Source organism: Anopheles ziemanni, chromosome 2 (assembly GCF_943734765.1).
Source record: "Anopheles ziemanni chromosome 2, idAnoZiCoDA_A2_x.2, whole genome shotgun sequence".
NCBI lineage: Eukaryota > Metazoa > Arthropoda > Insecta > Diptera > Culicidae > Anopheles > Anopheles ziemanni.
Window position 1 is genome coordinate 538289 of NC_080705.1, and position 15505 is coordinate 553793.

The 15505-nt window shown below is 56.7% G+C and overlaps 1 protein-coding gene across 1 annotated transcript in view; it reads left to right on the forward strand.

Annotated features, from left to right (window-relative positions):
- LOC131281624 (cadherin-related tumor suppressor) overlaps positions 1–14756 on the forward strand; it is a 40249-nt gene extending 25493 nt beyond the window's left edge. Inside the window, exons 7-9 of the mRNA XM_058310968.1 lie at positions 1086–1599; positions 6254–11681; positions 11759–14756. Coding sequence (XP_058166951.1) covers positions 1086–1599; positions 6254–11681; positions 11759–14756 — 8940 coding nt within the window. The remainder of the gene's footprint in view (positions 1–1085; positions 1600–6253; positions 11682–11758) is intronic.
- Positions 14757–15505: the final 749 nt, after the last annotated feature.

Below are 15505 nucleotides of genomic sequence, written 5' to 3' on the forward strand. Positions count from 1 at the left end.
ACACATCTTGAGCGAGCGCGCGCCCGCTCGGAAACTCTTCCGCCCACTTCCCACGGCAGTGTCGGCGTCGACGATCCCACTTCACTTCTTCTCATTTTCGTCTTCGTTCCGCCGAACCAAACGATTGCACACTCCCAACACACGCATGCACACGCTAATGGGTTCGCGATACGCTTGCCGGGATGTACGAAAATCTATGCGAAACTAAATTATCACAAATTGCAACGAATTAATAATCGGTTCCTTTCCATGTGCCGTTCGCGGTGGTTAAAGTGGGCTTAATATTTTGACACCGGTATCGAGCGAAGCGAAGAGCGAACCGCATCGTTGGCCAGGTTGGTCGGACGCTAGGAACACGAGACGGGAAGATGCCGACAAGCCGACGGATCAATGCTGACCACTTTCTCTGAACCGATGCGTACCAAAAGACTGTCGGTTAACCCTCAGATTCATATAAAAATCATTCCATGGGTCATGATGACTCCATTGAAACGTTTTAATTATTTAATAATTTTAATTGTTACCTTCGCTTGAACGTTTCTTTTCCGTTTCCTTCTGAAAACAGATCAAACTACAGCATCCAACTTTGAAAATATCATATTCTTATCAAACGAATCTTGCGATCATGAAAAGACTCAACCCTAGCTCATCGATTTACACACAAAATGTAGGTACGAACTGTTGCTCTTCGCCGCTGATGAGACACAGAACGATAACATGTGTCCAGAAGAAGCGTCCCTAGTTCACCCTTCCCCCTTCAAGGGTTAAACATACGAAGAGTTCGGTCCACATGTTGACAACGTACGCACTGCCCTGGCGACGTGGCGGTTATCTGCGGTGAATAAATTATTAATGCTTTACGCCTCTTGTGTTGTGTCTCACCACCACGGGGACGGGCGCGGAGGCGCCCCATTCGCGAAGAAGTCAACTAATGAACTTCCTTAATATGTTTACGCTAGAACCCTTTGCCGCCGCTATAATCGCCTTTCTTCAGCGGGCCACGATTTCCATTTTGCTTCTATTTACTCGTCTCACTCGTGCTTGTTTCGCCTTCTCTATTTCTCTCTCTCGCTTTATATCTTCAGGTTTCCGCGACCGACGTGGACGAAGGCGCTAATGGACGAGTGCGCTTCTCGATAGCGGCCGGCGACGACAACCGCGACTTCACGATCAGTGAGGACAGCGGGGTGGTGCGGGTGGCAAAGAACCTCAACTACGAGCGCAAATCGCTGTACGCCATCACGGTGCGGGCGGAAGACTGCGCCGGCGACACCGAGCACGGCGAGGTGCGCTTCGACACCGCCCGCCTCTCGATCACCATCACCGACATCAACGACAATCCGCCGACCTTCCTCGATTCGCCGTACCTCGCCTACGTCATGGAGAACGTCATCCCGCCGAACGACGGCTACGTCATTACGGTGCGGGCGTACGACGCGGACACGCCACCCTTCAACTCGCAGGTGCGATACTTCCTCAAGGAGGGCGACACAGACTTCTTCAAGATCAACGCGTCGACGGGTGAGATTTCGCTACTCCGGGCGCTCGATCGCGAGCTGCAGGAGGAGTACATCCTGACGCTCGTCGCCATGGATACCGGTAAGTAGGCATTGCCTTTCCCACACCACTGGAGAACGCGCCTGACGCGACCTCTCTACGGTTCTTTACCCTCCCGAGAATCTTCCCAACGGCGCAAGAGACCGAAACCCTTTCATAAGAGCCGCTGTCCAGAGGCAATAAGATTCAGTTTTCTTTCGGTGAATATGGCAAAACATGCCGCCAAGACAAACAACAGCATCAACAACAACGGCTATGTTCTATGTAGCTGTTGTTGGTGTCTCGTGCACGCAAAGGAACTATGATAGATCGCCGGTTCGGATACCGGTGCGCCAGTCGCCTTTCTCCAGCGGTCCCAACAAGGTCTGCCTTGTTGCGAGATTGTTTGATTTACAACAGCCGGATGCTGGATCCTTTCGACGGGGTCATAGTTGAAATTTGAACACCTTAAAACAAAGCTTCGCTGCGGTATCGGACCGTGGCAAGCAGCGGGCAACCTGCGCGATTTCCCTCACGAATTGCGTGCCGGAAGAGCTGGCGGAGGAGGTTGTTCCATGCCGTCGTGGCAAATACGTGTGGACTCCCCGGCGATTATCACCGGGTCGATCGCGGAAAAAGTAGATGTTTGATAAGCGAATCCATTATTTGTCCGCATGGTCGCCGCCATCCCCCGAAAGCGGCGGATGCAATAAGCCAATTCGTGAGTTCACTATTCTTATTCCGCCCTCTCCCTTCACTTGGTTTTCGCCGCTTCGGAGCCAGCAGGACTCCTGCGAAAAGGGAAGGTATGACAGTTTTGAAGGTCTATTGCATGCTTCTATTGATCGACGGTACCAGATATTAGTTCCTCGTCTTCTCGCTTCATTTCCCCAACTGCAAGAGGAAGCATATGGTTGGGGTATCGGTTTTTCGAGAAACGATCGATTATTTCCGACATTCCAAAGTCAATGGTCGGTTAAAAACGTTTTCAGCTTCCTCCACGACTTCCCCGCGGGGCGTGCTGCAAGTCTCTTCGATGGTTTTTAATTTTCCGTGCCAGGTCGTAATAAAAGGCCAGTTACCGTGGTGTTCCAGAATTCGTTGATTCACCAGGAACGTCCCTCGAGGAAAATGCTCGCTAATTTTCTGGATGCTACGATAAATAAATATTAGTGTTCAAAACGTGCGCTTGAACTGGCGGCCATTGCCGATTGCTTTTTTTTACACAAAAGCAAACACAAGTATTCGTTTGGTGGCATCATTGGGCTTTCCTTCGTCGTTTATGTAACGAAATCGAAAGGTTGAAACACATATTTGGCCACAATAGTGGAAAATCGGATCACTCACAGACTTGCTTTTACTACCTTCACCGACTAATATTGAAATTCCCGAGCGATAGGTTGTTCGAAATATACAGACTCTCGGTCCGTTTTTCGTACAGATGATATCCTCTCAAGACTCATATTAGAGGGAACCGAAAGGTAAGAGATGGACGAACATCGAGGAGTTGGGAACATCGGGACCGAAGAGGTACCGTATTGATTCTTCGTGAGATCGTGACGTCAAGGGACACCCCGGGGCTGATAAACTGCCTTAATAAATATTCACTCAATTTCCCATAATTCGTTTTTTGTTTCTTCAATTGTTGCCACAGTCTGTTTGTGTGTGTGTATGAGAGAGGGAGAAAAAGAAAAGTATTATCCAGTGATGCTGTGATGTAGCGAGCGGGGCGGAGTGGATAGGGGAGCTGGTAGGAGGCTGAAGAAATATTTTCTTTTGTTTATTTAGCCTGCAACTGGTACAAGGCAGCGATCGATAATGTCGGTGAATCCGACCCGGAAAGGTCCTACGGCCCTTTGGTTGTGGCGTGCTGCAATTGAAACAATCGTGCGCCACCGGTTGGCAGCATAATTACCACTGTGCGATTTATGTTTTCTACCTGCTTACCGTGCAATGGCCGAGCGGCCGAGTGGCGTTACGAGTGTTCCGAATTTTGACAGCCAATATCGAAGAGGATCATTCGTAGGACATTCTTTCAGCGGCAACTGGCGAGTTCTCGTTGGCAACTGACGGGAATTCTGGTTCCTGCTCTCGATGGTGCCCTCGGGTCTTGAAGCATTCGCTCCACCGTAGGTTCTTCACCGACCGCCCCATGCACTTCCCCTGTTCCCCTTCCACTTTTCTTTTACAGCCTCTGGAGATGACTGCAACGAGAGCCACGCAGGGAATCCCAGAAAAAGCACCCCTATTGGCCAATTTGGTGTGTGTGCTGAAGCACTTGTTTCCCCTTCTCTCGTACCCTCCCTTTTGCGTTTCTTCGAGAAACAGATTGAGTGAGAGAGAGAGGGAGCAAGAAACATGCCGAAAGGGTAGAACAGGAGTTCTTGGAAAACGGCGCGAACGCACACCAGTGCAGGTACCCGGCCAGATATTACGCATGCACACGCAACAGAAAACCGCCAGGGAATCGAGCCGGGAAAGCGCGATGAACCACACACCACCCCTTTGCGAGCCATGACCCATGTCACAGCAGTTATATGTATATAACTGGAAACATTTTATTACCTCGGGCTATAAATACTTCATCTGCATAAAGCTTAAAATTTGTTCCAAACGCTTCTCGTTCTGCCACAGACACGAATGCTGGCCCGAGTGCTTTAGGGTGGCTTTTGACTATCGTCGTCGTCCGTTTTCTCCTTCTCCGGCTTGCTCGTTATTCCACGTTCTTCCCCACGCCTTGCCGACGCCATCTTTCACCTTAATCAAAAGCCATGTGTGTGCCTTTCCGTGGCCGCTTCGTCTTCGGAGATTTTTCTTCTTGCTTGTCCCTTGGTCTCTCCCCCCCCCCCCAATCCCGAACCAACTAATGACGGCGGCGCTCAGGACGAGCAGCGTGTTGCAACACGAAACGGGGATTACACATGACATTAAATTCGCTCGATCCGGCCAGTTCTCACCTACTCCTCGAATCCCGGAGCCATTGACGGGTGAGAATGAAGCGAAAGATTAAGATAATCGGAACCACCGTACGATGGCATAGCACACTTCATCCTCTCCTTTCTCCCTCTCCCGCTCGCCATCCCTGCTGTGTGTGCTTTCGGAAGTACTGATTTGATCAGCCCCGCAAATGAAAGTTCCTCTTGTTCACTTTGCATACTACTTTGTGCTTTGATCGTCCGGGTGTTGAACAATCAGCTAAACACAAACTCTCGTCCATTAAGTTTCGCTGCCCAAACTGGGATCATCTCAAAGAAGAGATTTCAAACGTTAACAATTTCCACGACACTTACACTATGAATTTCCTTCGCTGAGAAGGAAAAGAATTACTTACTACAAATTCCCCAATTCAGTAACGTTCGACATCACACGAAAGGTGGCAAAAGTAACAAAGATCGTTTCTGCACCGTTACGAACCGCGGATTCGATGGAGAATGTAGAATTTAACAACCAACAACAGCAACAAAAACGCCTACAAACACACGGAGAAACAATTTGAAACGGCGCTTTTCAGATGTTCACTAACGAGCGTGGCGTCGCAATGCCGCAATTATGGTACCATAAATGCGAACACATACACAACACAACAGATGTGCCGGGCATCGGATCAATAAATAAATCTGATCCGGAGTTCAACCAACCAGCCAGCCAGCCAACCTTGCGTCTTCTTACGACCGCAAGGAAAAAAATATCTTCAGCAGCTCGAGATCGAGTTCGAGTGCCTAGCACTAGAAAATCCTTCCGTTATCCACGGCGTCGTATTCGTCGTCGAGCGGTCACTACCGTATGAATGCTGGCCGCAGCCGAGGAATCTCGATCATTTCTCGCCCTCAACCTGGCGCGGAATGGCAATAACGATGCGCGCAGAGCCAGGGCCACTTGATGGCGACAAGATGAGGTGGAGAAAGAGGTCACCGTTTGCCCGCCTCTGCTTTGATTCGGTTCTTCCGTTTACGCTTCTTCCTATTCCGCACCTTCGCGCGGTTTTTTTTTTCCTGCAGCATTAGCTGAGTTCGCGGGGGATACCATGTTTGGATACCGCCTATCATATGCTGCCATTTGCCATAGAACGAGGATCTAGATGGATAAATGGCCGGGGGTTAGCCAGTTGGCGTGCTCGCATGGTTTGTGCGAAGTATTTTCGTAACCCAACCCTTGCGTGAGTAGGTAAAGGCAATGGCAGTGCTTGTGTAAACTTTCGAATTCTACACAATATAGTTTTTCTAAATGACCAAGCCATTTTCCATGTTCAATAAGAATGCAAAAGTCTCATAAAAGAAGAGGATACAATTTAATTTCTTCAAAATATTGCAATACCTTGTTTGTGCAATGCCCAATTGGGCAGTTAAGGGTTTACGTCTCGTGATCGGGGAGCTACATTGGTAGGGTATAAGAAGGGGGAAAACTGGAAACTCTGCACCCTGCAGGGAATGCAGAAGAAAAGCTGCACGGTTCTGCTTCATTTGATTGGGCCGCCATGATCGTACGCGTGTGATCTTCCGTGCACACCAATTACCTCTTCTTTTTTCGACAGTTTGCCCGCTCGTACGAAAGCATTACGCTCTAGCTTGTGGCATGTCGTGTATGCGCTGCATATCTATCGTCCTCGCATATCTGCTATAAACGCATAGGTCATCTTCAGTTAGTTGGTATAGTTTTTGTTTCGTATATCAGAGCAAATCTTTGATGGGCTTTTTTTATTGTGTTTTTCGCTTACTAGGGTCGCCGCCGTTAACGGGAACCGGAACGGTGCGTGTAATGGTGCAGGACATCAACGACCACAGCCCAGAGTTCGAGCGGCAATCGTACGCGACGACGATCGCGGAGAATCTCCCGATCGGAACGAGCGTCCTGTGGCCGCGGGCCTCCGACAAGGACGCGGGTTTGAACGCGAAGCTCCGCTACACGCTGGTCGGTGAGCATTCCGAGCGCTTCCGGCTGGATTCCACGACGGGAGAGATCCGCACCGGGACCGTGCTCGATCGTGAGGACGTGCCGGTGTACCAATTCACGCTGATGGCGCAGGACAGCTCGACGACGGAACCGCGGGCGACGGCCGTCAACGTGACGATCGGGGTGCAGGACGCGAACGACAACAGTCCAGCCTTCAGTGCGCCCTCGTTCCACGTTAACGTGCCCGACCGGATCAAGCCGGGCCAGTTCGTGTTCGGCGCGAAGGCGGTCGACCGGGACGAGGGACAGAACGCGCGCATCCTCTACTCGATCGTCGGCACAGACGCGGCCAAGTTTCGCATTAACGAGCACACGGGAGTGATCGAGGCGACCACCGAGCTGTCATCGCCCTCGGCCACCACTTCCGGCGCCCACGCTGAGCGCATCTTTCGGCTGACGATCGTGGCCCGCGACCATGGCTACGAGCCTCGCACGGCCAGCTGCGAGTTGGCGGTGTCGCTCAAGTCAGCCCACCTCTTCCCCGTGTTCTCCTACACTGCCGAGACGCAGTTCGTGTTGTCCGAGGACCTGGCGGATGGGAAAGTGGTCACCAAGCTGGCGGCCACCTCGCCCAAGAAGGGTTCGGTCGGTGCGATTCGATATGCGATCGCCGGCGGCAACATCGGCGATGCACTACGCATCGATCCGAGCACGGGCGAGGTTGCGGTGAACCGGGGAGGCCTGGACTACGAGCGCCAGCAGCAGTACGAGGTGTGGATCGAAGCTGCCGACTCCGACCGGCCGAGCCTGCGCAGCGTCGTGCAGCTGGTTGTGAACGTGACGGACGCGAACGACAATCCACCCATCATGGAGCGACCGGTGTACGTGGCGGAGGTGCTGGAGGAGGAATCACCGTCGCAGCTCGTCACCAAAGTGTCCGCGAGCGACGCCGACTCGGAGGAGAACGGACAGATCACCTACCGGCTGCGGGACGACTTCGAGGCTTTCGAGATCAACGCCGATACGGGCGAAATTTACACGACCACGCGCCTCGACCGGGAGGACATCGCACAGTACACGCTGCTGGTGGAGGCGGTCGATCAGGGCATGCCACAGCTGACCGGAAGCGCGACCGTGCTGGTGAACGTGGCGGACAAGAACGACAACCCGCCCAAGTTCACGCGCCTCTTCTCGGTGAACGTGACGGAGAACGCCGAGATCGGGCAGTTTGTGATCAAGATCACCTCGTCCGACTCGGACGTCGGTGTGAACGCGAACGCAACCTACATCTTCACCGAGAACGTCGGCAGCAAGTTCTCGATCGACTCCACCACCGGCAACGTGACCGTGGCGGGCCATCTCGATCGCGAGCAGCAGGACGAGTACATCCTCAAGGTGGCCGCGGTGGACGGGGCGTGGCGTGCGGAGACACCACTCACCATCACCATCCAGGACCAGAACGACAATGCGCCCGAGTTCGAGCACAGCTACTACAGCTTCAACTTTCGCGAGCTCCAGAAGCCGGTCACGTTCGTGGGGCAGGTGATCGCGACCGACCGGGACAAGCAGGGCCCGAACTCGGTCATCTCGTACGCGCTGCAGCAGCCGAGCGACCTCTTCACGATCGATCCGGCAACGGGCGAGATCTTCAGCAAGCGCAAGATCAACTACAAGCACACGCAGCTCGAGGCGTCGCCGGAGAACAGCTTCACGCTGACGGTGCTGGCCACCGACAACGGCAAGCCACCCATGTACACCGAATGCGTGGTCAATATCAACGTGGTGGACGCCAACAACAACCCGCCGGTGTTTGCGCAGCGCACCTACATGGCGCCCGCGCCCGAGGGAGCCGACGTGGGCCAGCGGATCGTGCAGCTGGTCGCGAAGGACGAGCTGGACTTTGGTGTGAACGCGGAGATCGAGTACCTGGTCACGGGAGGCAACGGATCGGCTCAGTTCGCCGTGAGCAAGCTCGACGGATGGGTCGTGGTGAGTCACGTCCTGACCGATGTGGCCGTTCCCGGCACGGTTTACGCGCTCAAGGTTCGCGCTGTCGATCGAGGTGTTCCACCGCAGCAAGACGAGGTTGAGGTGACGATCATCGTGACAGGGGCTAACAAGTTTGCTCCCGTCTTCCAAAGTCCCTCGTACCAGGTGATTGTGCCGGAGAACGAACCCATCGGCTCGACGATCCTCACCGTGAGCGCACCGGACAACGACGACGGCCCGAACGGGATGGTGCGCTATTCACTGCTTGCCGGCAACGATCGGAACGATTTCTCGGTGGACGCCATCAGTGGCGCAGTCATCATCCGGCAGCCGCTGGACTTCGATCTGGTGCAGATGTATCAGCTCAACATCACGGCCGAGGATCTGGGCTACAAGCCGAAGCGCTCCGTCGCCATGATCACGATCACGCTGACCGACATCAATGACAACGCGCCGTACTTCAACCAGTCGACGTACGATGCGTACGTGGCGGAAAACTCCCCGCCCAACTCGTTCGTCTACCGCGCCCAAGCGCACGATCGCGACTCACCCAAGAACGCCATCATTCAGTACGCGATCGTGGGCGGGACGGGTCGCGAGCTGTTCGCCATCGAGTCCGCCACGGGCATCATCACGTCGCATGCCACCTTCGACTACGAGGAGCAGGATCAGTACACGCTCACGATCTCCGCCTCCAACCCCGACTCGCCGATGCGCAACGAAACGAAGGTGATCGTGCACGTAACCGGCGTCAACGAGTACTACCCGAAGTTCGTCCAGCCGGTGTTCCACTTCGACGTGTCCGAGTCGGCGGAGGTGGGTGCGACGGTCGGCATAATCGAGGCGACGGACAAGGACTCCGGTGAGGATGGCAAGGTGTACTACCTGCTGGTCGGTTCGAGCAACGACAAGGGCTTCAGCATTCACCCGGGGACGGGCGTGTTAGTTGTGTCGCGCAACCTCGACCGAGAGACACAGTCACGAGTGGTGCTGACGGTGTTGGCGAAGAACTATGGAGGCATCCGAGGTAACGACACGGACGAGGCGCAGATCATCATCTCCATCCAGGACGGAAACGATCCACCAGAGTTCCAGCGCGACCTGTATGAAGCCACCATCTCCGAGGGCGACCCGGTCGGTACGAAGGTGCTCGCGGTAAAGGCTGTGGACAAGGACGTGCGTCCGCAGAACAACCAATTCACGTACTCCATCATCGGTGGGAATAACGACCATTCGTTCAAGATAGACCCACAGTCGGGTCAGATCGAAACAGCCCGTCCGCTCGACCGGGAGAAGGCCCCTTTGCACAAACTGCTGTTGGGAGCCATAGACACCGGAACACCTCCACAGACCGGCACAACTACGGTGAAGATAACTCTCTCCGATATCAACGACAATGGGCCCACGTTCGATCCGAAAGATACGGTCGGTTCGGTGCTAGAGAACGAACCGCCGAACACGGTCGTTATGACACTCGCTGCCAGCGATCCGGATCTACCTCCGAACGGTGCACCCTTCACGTACTACCTCGTCGGAGGGCGACACAAGTCGTTGTTCACCCTGGAGCGCCACTCGGGCGTACTGAAGACGGTACGCAGCCTTGACCGCGAACAAACGGCTCAGCTAACGCTACTCGTCGAGGTGGAAGACAACGGGAAGCCACGGATGCGCACCCAGCACACCATCACCGTGAACGTGCTGGACCAGAACGACAGCCCATCGACGCCCCGTACGGTTCATGTGCTGTCGTACGTGTTCAACGGTGGACCCCTGCATGGACCCATCGCCAGCGTTCACCCGAACGATCCGGACACTACCGGCGACTATCGCTGCAAAATCTTATCCGACGTCAACAAGCACCCAGTGACGGCGTTTACGATTGCAAATGGCTGCCAGCTGCGACCCACCTTCGGCCGCAAGATTCCTCCCAACGGGCAGACGTTCATGGTGTCGGGTAACGATGGCAAACACCCCGACGTCACGTCAACGGTGTCGGTCGAGTTTCTGCACTTTGACAACGCCACGGTGGAGAACTCGATCACGATTCGCATCACGAACGTCAGCAGCGCCACGTTCCTGGCGAACTACTACCGCAACTTTGTCGACATTGTGAAGTCGTCGCTCGAGCCAGCGGACGAGCTGATCCTGTACGGTCTGCTGAACGTTGGCAAGGCTCTGCACGCGACCGTCGCCGTGCGGAATGCGCCGGCCAAAGGCTTCCGCCCGAAGCAGGACGTCGAGAAGCGCATCGGACAGAAGCAGGAAGCGATCAACCAGCTGCTACCGAACGTACAAACCATCGTCGGCTATGACCCGTGCCGAGCACCGGATGCTTGCGCCAACGGAGGCGTGTGCACTGCGTCGATCAAGGTGTACAAGGATGACGACAACCACATCATCGACAGTCAATCGCTCATCTTCAGCGCACCTCCCGTACGGCACGACTTCCTGTGCGCCTGCCCAGATGGCTACACAGGAACCCGTTGTGACAAGCGGCAGGATCCGTGCTCACCAAATCCTTGCCACGCCGGAGCGCAGTGTCGCCGCCAGGGGTACGACTTCCAGTGCAGCTGCCCGGCGAATCGCGAGGGCAAGTACTGCCAGCTGGAACGCGGCGACATCTGCTCGAGCGGACCGTGCAAGAATGGCGGCTCGTGCCGCGAGAGCTCCGACGGGTCGTCCTTCTTCTGCCTCTGTCGACCGGGGTATCGTGGGAACCAGTGTGAGGCCGTGACGGACTCGTGCCGCCCGAACCCATGCCTGTACGGGGGACTCTGTGTGAGTCTGAAGCCGGGCTACAAGTGCGCCTGTGTCGACGGTCGATACGGACGGCACTGCGAGAAGACCACGTTTGGGTTCCGCGAACTGTCCTACATGGCGTTTCCGGCGCTTGACGCGGCCACCAACGACATCTCGGTGATCTTCGCCACGACCAAACCGGACGCGCTGCTCATCTACAACTACGGCATACAGAGCGGGGGCCGGTCGGACTTTGTCGCCATGGAGATCGTCAACGGACGGGCCGTGTTCTCGTACGGAGGTGCCCGCACCGCCATCACGTCGCTCGTCGTTGGCCAGGGCGGATCAGTTGCTACCGGCGGGCGGACGGGTTCGATCTCGAACGGTGAATGGCACAAAATCACGGCGACTCGCAACGGGCGCGTCATGTCCCTCAGCGTGTCCAAGTGCACCGACAATGGTGACTACTGCGACGACTGCCGTCCTGGCGATTCCAGCTGCTACGCGGACGATACCGGTCCTACTGGGTAAGTGTGGAAACGGGGCTGCACATGCACCGAAGAATTTAAATGTAACCTCTATCGCTTTTCCGCTTTCGCTTCAGAACGCTCAACTTCAACAAACACTACCTTCTGGTAGGTGGGTTGATGGCCGCCGATCCGGTGCTGGAACGTCCGGGCCAGGTGCATTCGGACGATTTGGTCGGGTGTGTGCACAGTGTGTCAATCAATGGCCGCGCCCTCAACCTCAGCAATCCGATCAAATCGTTCGGCATCGAGCCGACGTGCCAGCGAAGCACGGGCGGTTCCGGCGGTCCTTGCAGCGTGGGGCTGCCGGAAGACCCGGCCCAGCCACTCTGCGGCCCGTACGGTCAGTGTATGGACCGGTGGCACACGGCCCTGTGCCGTTGCGGAGGCTCGATCCTATCGCCGGACTGCTACGGCTCGCTGGACGCGTACTCCCTCCAGGACGGTGCGTTTATCGAGTACGAGATTACGGAGAAGCACAAGCGCATGCAGCTGCTGGAGAACATCTACACCGGTCGCAACTGGATCTGGAGCTACGACGTGACACGCCAGAAGCGCCAGCACGAGCCGGCACCCACCCTCACGATCGCTGAGGATCCGCCCAAATACATGAGCATCCTGTTCAAGACGACCAAAGCAAGCGGCCTGCTGATCTACGCCGCCACCAGCCACAAGCACTACACGGCGGTCGAGCTGCGGCACGGGAAGCTCTCCTACACCTCGCACCAGACGTCCTACGTGAACGTGTCGGCCGGCGGGCAGGACGGAGGGCCCGGAACCGACGGGTCGCTGGCCGACGGACGCTGGCACAACGTCACACTTCACTCGCACAACCGCGTGCTGCAGGTGCTGGTGGATGGGCGAGCGGTGGTGCCGGACCTGGACGCGACCGGTGTTCACGACTTCCTCGACCCATACCTCACCGTGCTGGCCATCGGGAACGTCCGGCGCGAGTATTTCGTGGGCGAATCCGAGGCTCACGCGATGCCAGCGCACTTCCAGGGCTGCCTGGCGAACTTCACTATCAACGGCGAAGTGCAGCCGTTCAACGGCTCCGGCAGCATCTTCCGGACGGTGGTGCAGCGCGGCAACGTGCTGCAAGGGTGCGCCTGGGATGTGCTCGGCACGGCGCAGGTCACCAACCCGCTCAACATCGGCATCACGCTCGTGATCGTGTTCTTCGTGATGCTGCTGGTCGGCATTTTCATCTCGTTCCTGGTGGTTCGCTGTCGGCGCCAGCACAAGGAGAAAAGCGGTGCGCTCGGAACCCACTCCTCCACCGCGCTGCACTCCAAACAAAATGGCGGCGGCGGAGGAGCTGGCGGCGGTTCGACGCTGCTGAGCGGTTCAGGGCTGGTTTCATCCGGCGGACTGCACACCGACGGCAATGGGCGTACGCTGCACGTCAACGACCTCTCCGTCGTGGGCTACCACGCGGGGGAGGGAGGTGCGGACATGCTGAGGGCTGTGAGTGGCCACCACCTCGTAGGGCCGGAACTCATCTCGAAAAAGTACAAAGAGCGGGACCTCGGATCCACGGAACCTCAGCGACCGCAGCGTCCGGACATCATCGAGCGTGAGGTGGTCAGCAAGAGTCCCCCGCTGCCCCCGCCCAGCCAGTCGCACCATACCTCGTCGGCCCCGCACGACCACCCCAACTCGACGGCCATGGACCTCGGCTCCGAGTATCCGGAGCACTACGATCTCGAGAACGCCAGCTCGATCGCTCCTTCGGACATCGACATCGTGTACCATTACAAGGGCTATCGGGAGGCGGGCGGGGTGCGCAAGTACAAGGCCACCCCGCCACCCGTCGCCAGCGCCTACACCCACCACAAGCACCAGACGTCGGCGGCGGCGGCGGCAGTGGCGGCGGCCCAGCAGCAGCAGCAACAACAGCACCGCCACTCGCCGCACCACGCCGTCGCCGCCGGGGGCAACCCGTACGCGCCGCGCGTCCTCCCGCCGCCCCAAGCTAGTCAGCCGCCGCCGCCCTCGAACGCGTCGGCGCACGCCCGCCAGCACCAGTCCACGCCGCTGGCCCGCCTGTCGCCCAGCTCGGAGCTCAGTTCGCAGCAGCCCCGCATCCTCACGCTGCACGACATCTCTGGCAAGCCGCTGCAGTCCGCGCTCCTGGCCACCACCTCCAGCTCGGGCGGCGTCGGCAAGGACGCACTCCACAGCAACAGCGAGCGCAGCCTCAACAGCCCCGTCATGAGCCAGCTGTCCGGCCAGAGCTCCAGCGCGCGCTCGCGCAGCAAGAATCCGGGCGGGGGTCCCTCGCAGCCCCCGAACGTCGTGTCCGTCAGCTCGGTCGTCACCATGCCGGTCGGACACGGCGGCATGGGCCTGACGGCGGAGGAGATCGAGCGGCTGAACGCCCGACCGCGCACCTCCAGTCTCGTCTCCACGCTCGACGCCGTCTCGAGCAGCAGCGAGGCCCCGGCCCGCGTTCCCGCCCCACACCTCTCGCACATGCACCACTCGCCGGCCGACATCGACACGCACAGCTCGACCTCCACCGACGAGAGCGGCAACGACAGCTTCACCTGTTCCGAGATCGAGTACGACAACAACAGTCTCAACGGCGGCGACACCGGTCCGGCCAACCCGGGACCCCGCGACTCCGGCAAGTACGGGAAGGGGCGAGGCGACGACCCGGGCAGCCGACGCACCGACACCTCGAGCGCCGGGACCGGGGCCGGCGACACTTCCGGCCCGCCCGGATCAGGCGGCAAAGGAAGTGGGCACCTACCACCGTCCGCCTCTTCGTACGACGGATTCGACTCGTCGTTCCGCGGTTCGCTCAGCACGCTCGTCGCCTCCGACGACGACCTGTCCAGCCACATGGTGGGAATGTACGGCCGGCAGCCGAACGGAGGTGGAGCGGCCTCCCCATCCGCCACCGGCTGGGACTACCTGCTCAACTGGGGCCCGAACTTCGAGAGCCTCATGGGCGTGTTCAAGGATATCGCCGAGCTGCCGAGCGACGTGCCGACGGTGAACGGGCGAGTGCCGAACTCGCTGCGCATTCCCACCGGCGTTCAGCCGAAACCCTCGGAGGAGTACGTCTAGTGTCGACGGGGAGCCAGATTGTAATTAGCTTTGTACAAAACAAGTGATAGACAAACGCGATCGCCGGACAAACGAATCGGGGAACCACTGTAAATAAACCAACCACACCACCCCAAGCTGTGCCCAAGGCCGATGGAACGGCGCTGAGATTAGGAGCTTTTTAGTTTATTCGTAACCGACACCTGTGTGTGTGTGTGTTTGCCGCGCATTTATCCTTAGAGCAAACGGTTTGTTTCTGAGGCAGTGCCTTGTATCAAGGTTCCAAACCAAGAGGGCAGGGGTCACGAGGCTGTACACGCAAGAAAACCCGCACTAACCACGTTTTAACAATATTACGCAAAACGTCGCGCTGTCCGCGTGGGCGCATTTTAGAGAAAGATTACTAAGGGAGAACTAGCTTTTAGCGTTGTGTAAATATAATTAGCATGGAAAACATGACAAAAAAGACATTGCACTCCGGTTCGCCTCCCGGACGCAACTGCATGTAAACTATTCTTGCCATATGCTTTTTAAAACGATAAGAAGGGATAAAACAGGCCGATAGACAAACACGATGAGGCACACATGTGTGTGTGTGTGCGTGTGTGTCCAACTTTTTAATAACCCGTTATGAGACTGTTTTATGTTTAACACATTTTAAATCAAACTAGATAGGTCTAGGAGAGGTAGCTAGGAGGATTCGTATTGTAAGAAATTTCTCGCTCGTCTTTTCTTTTTAATTTTTATCGGAAGGAAGGAGCAAAATTTAC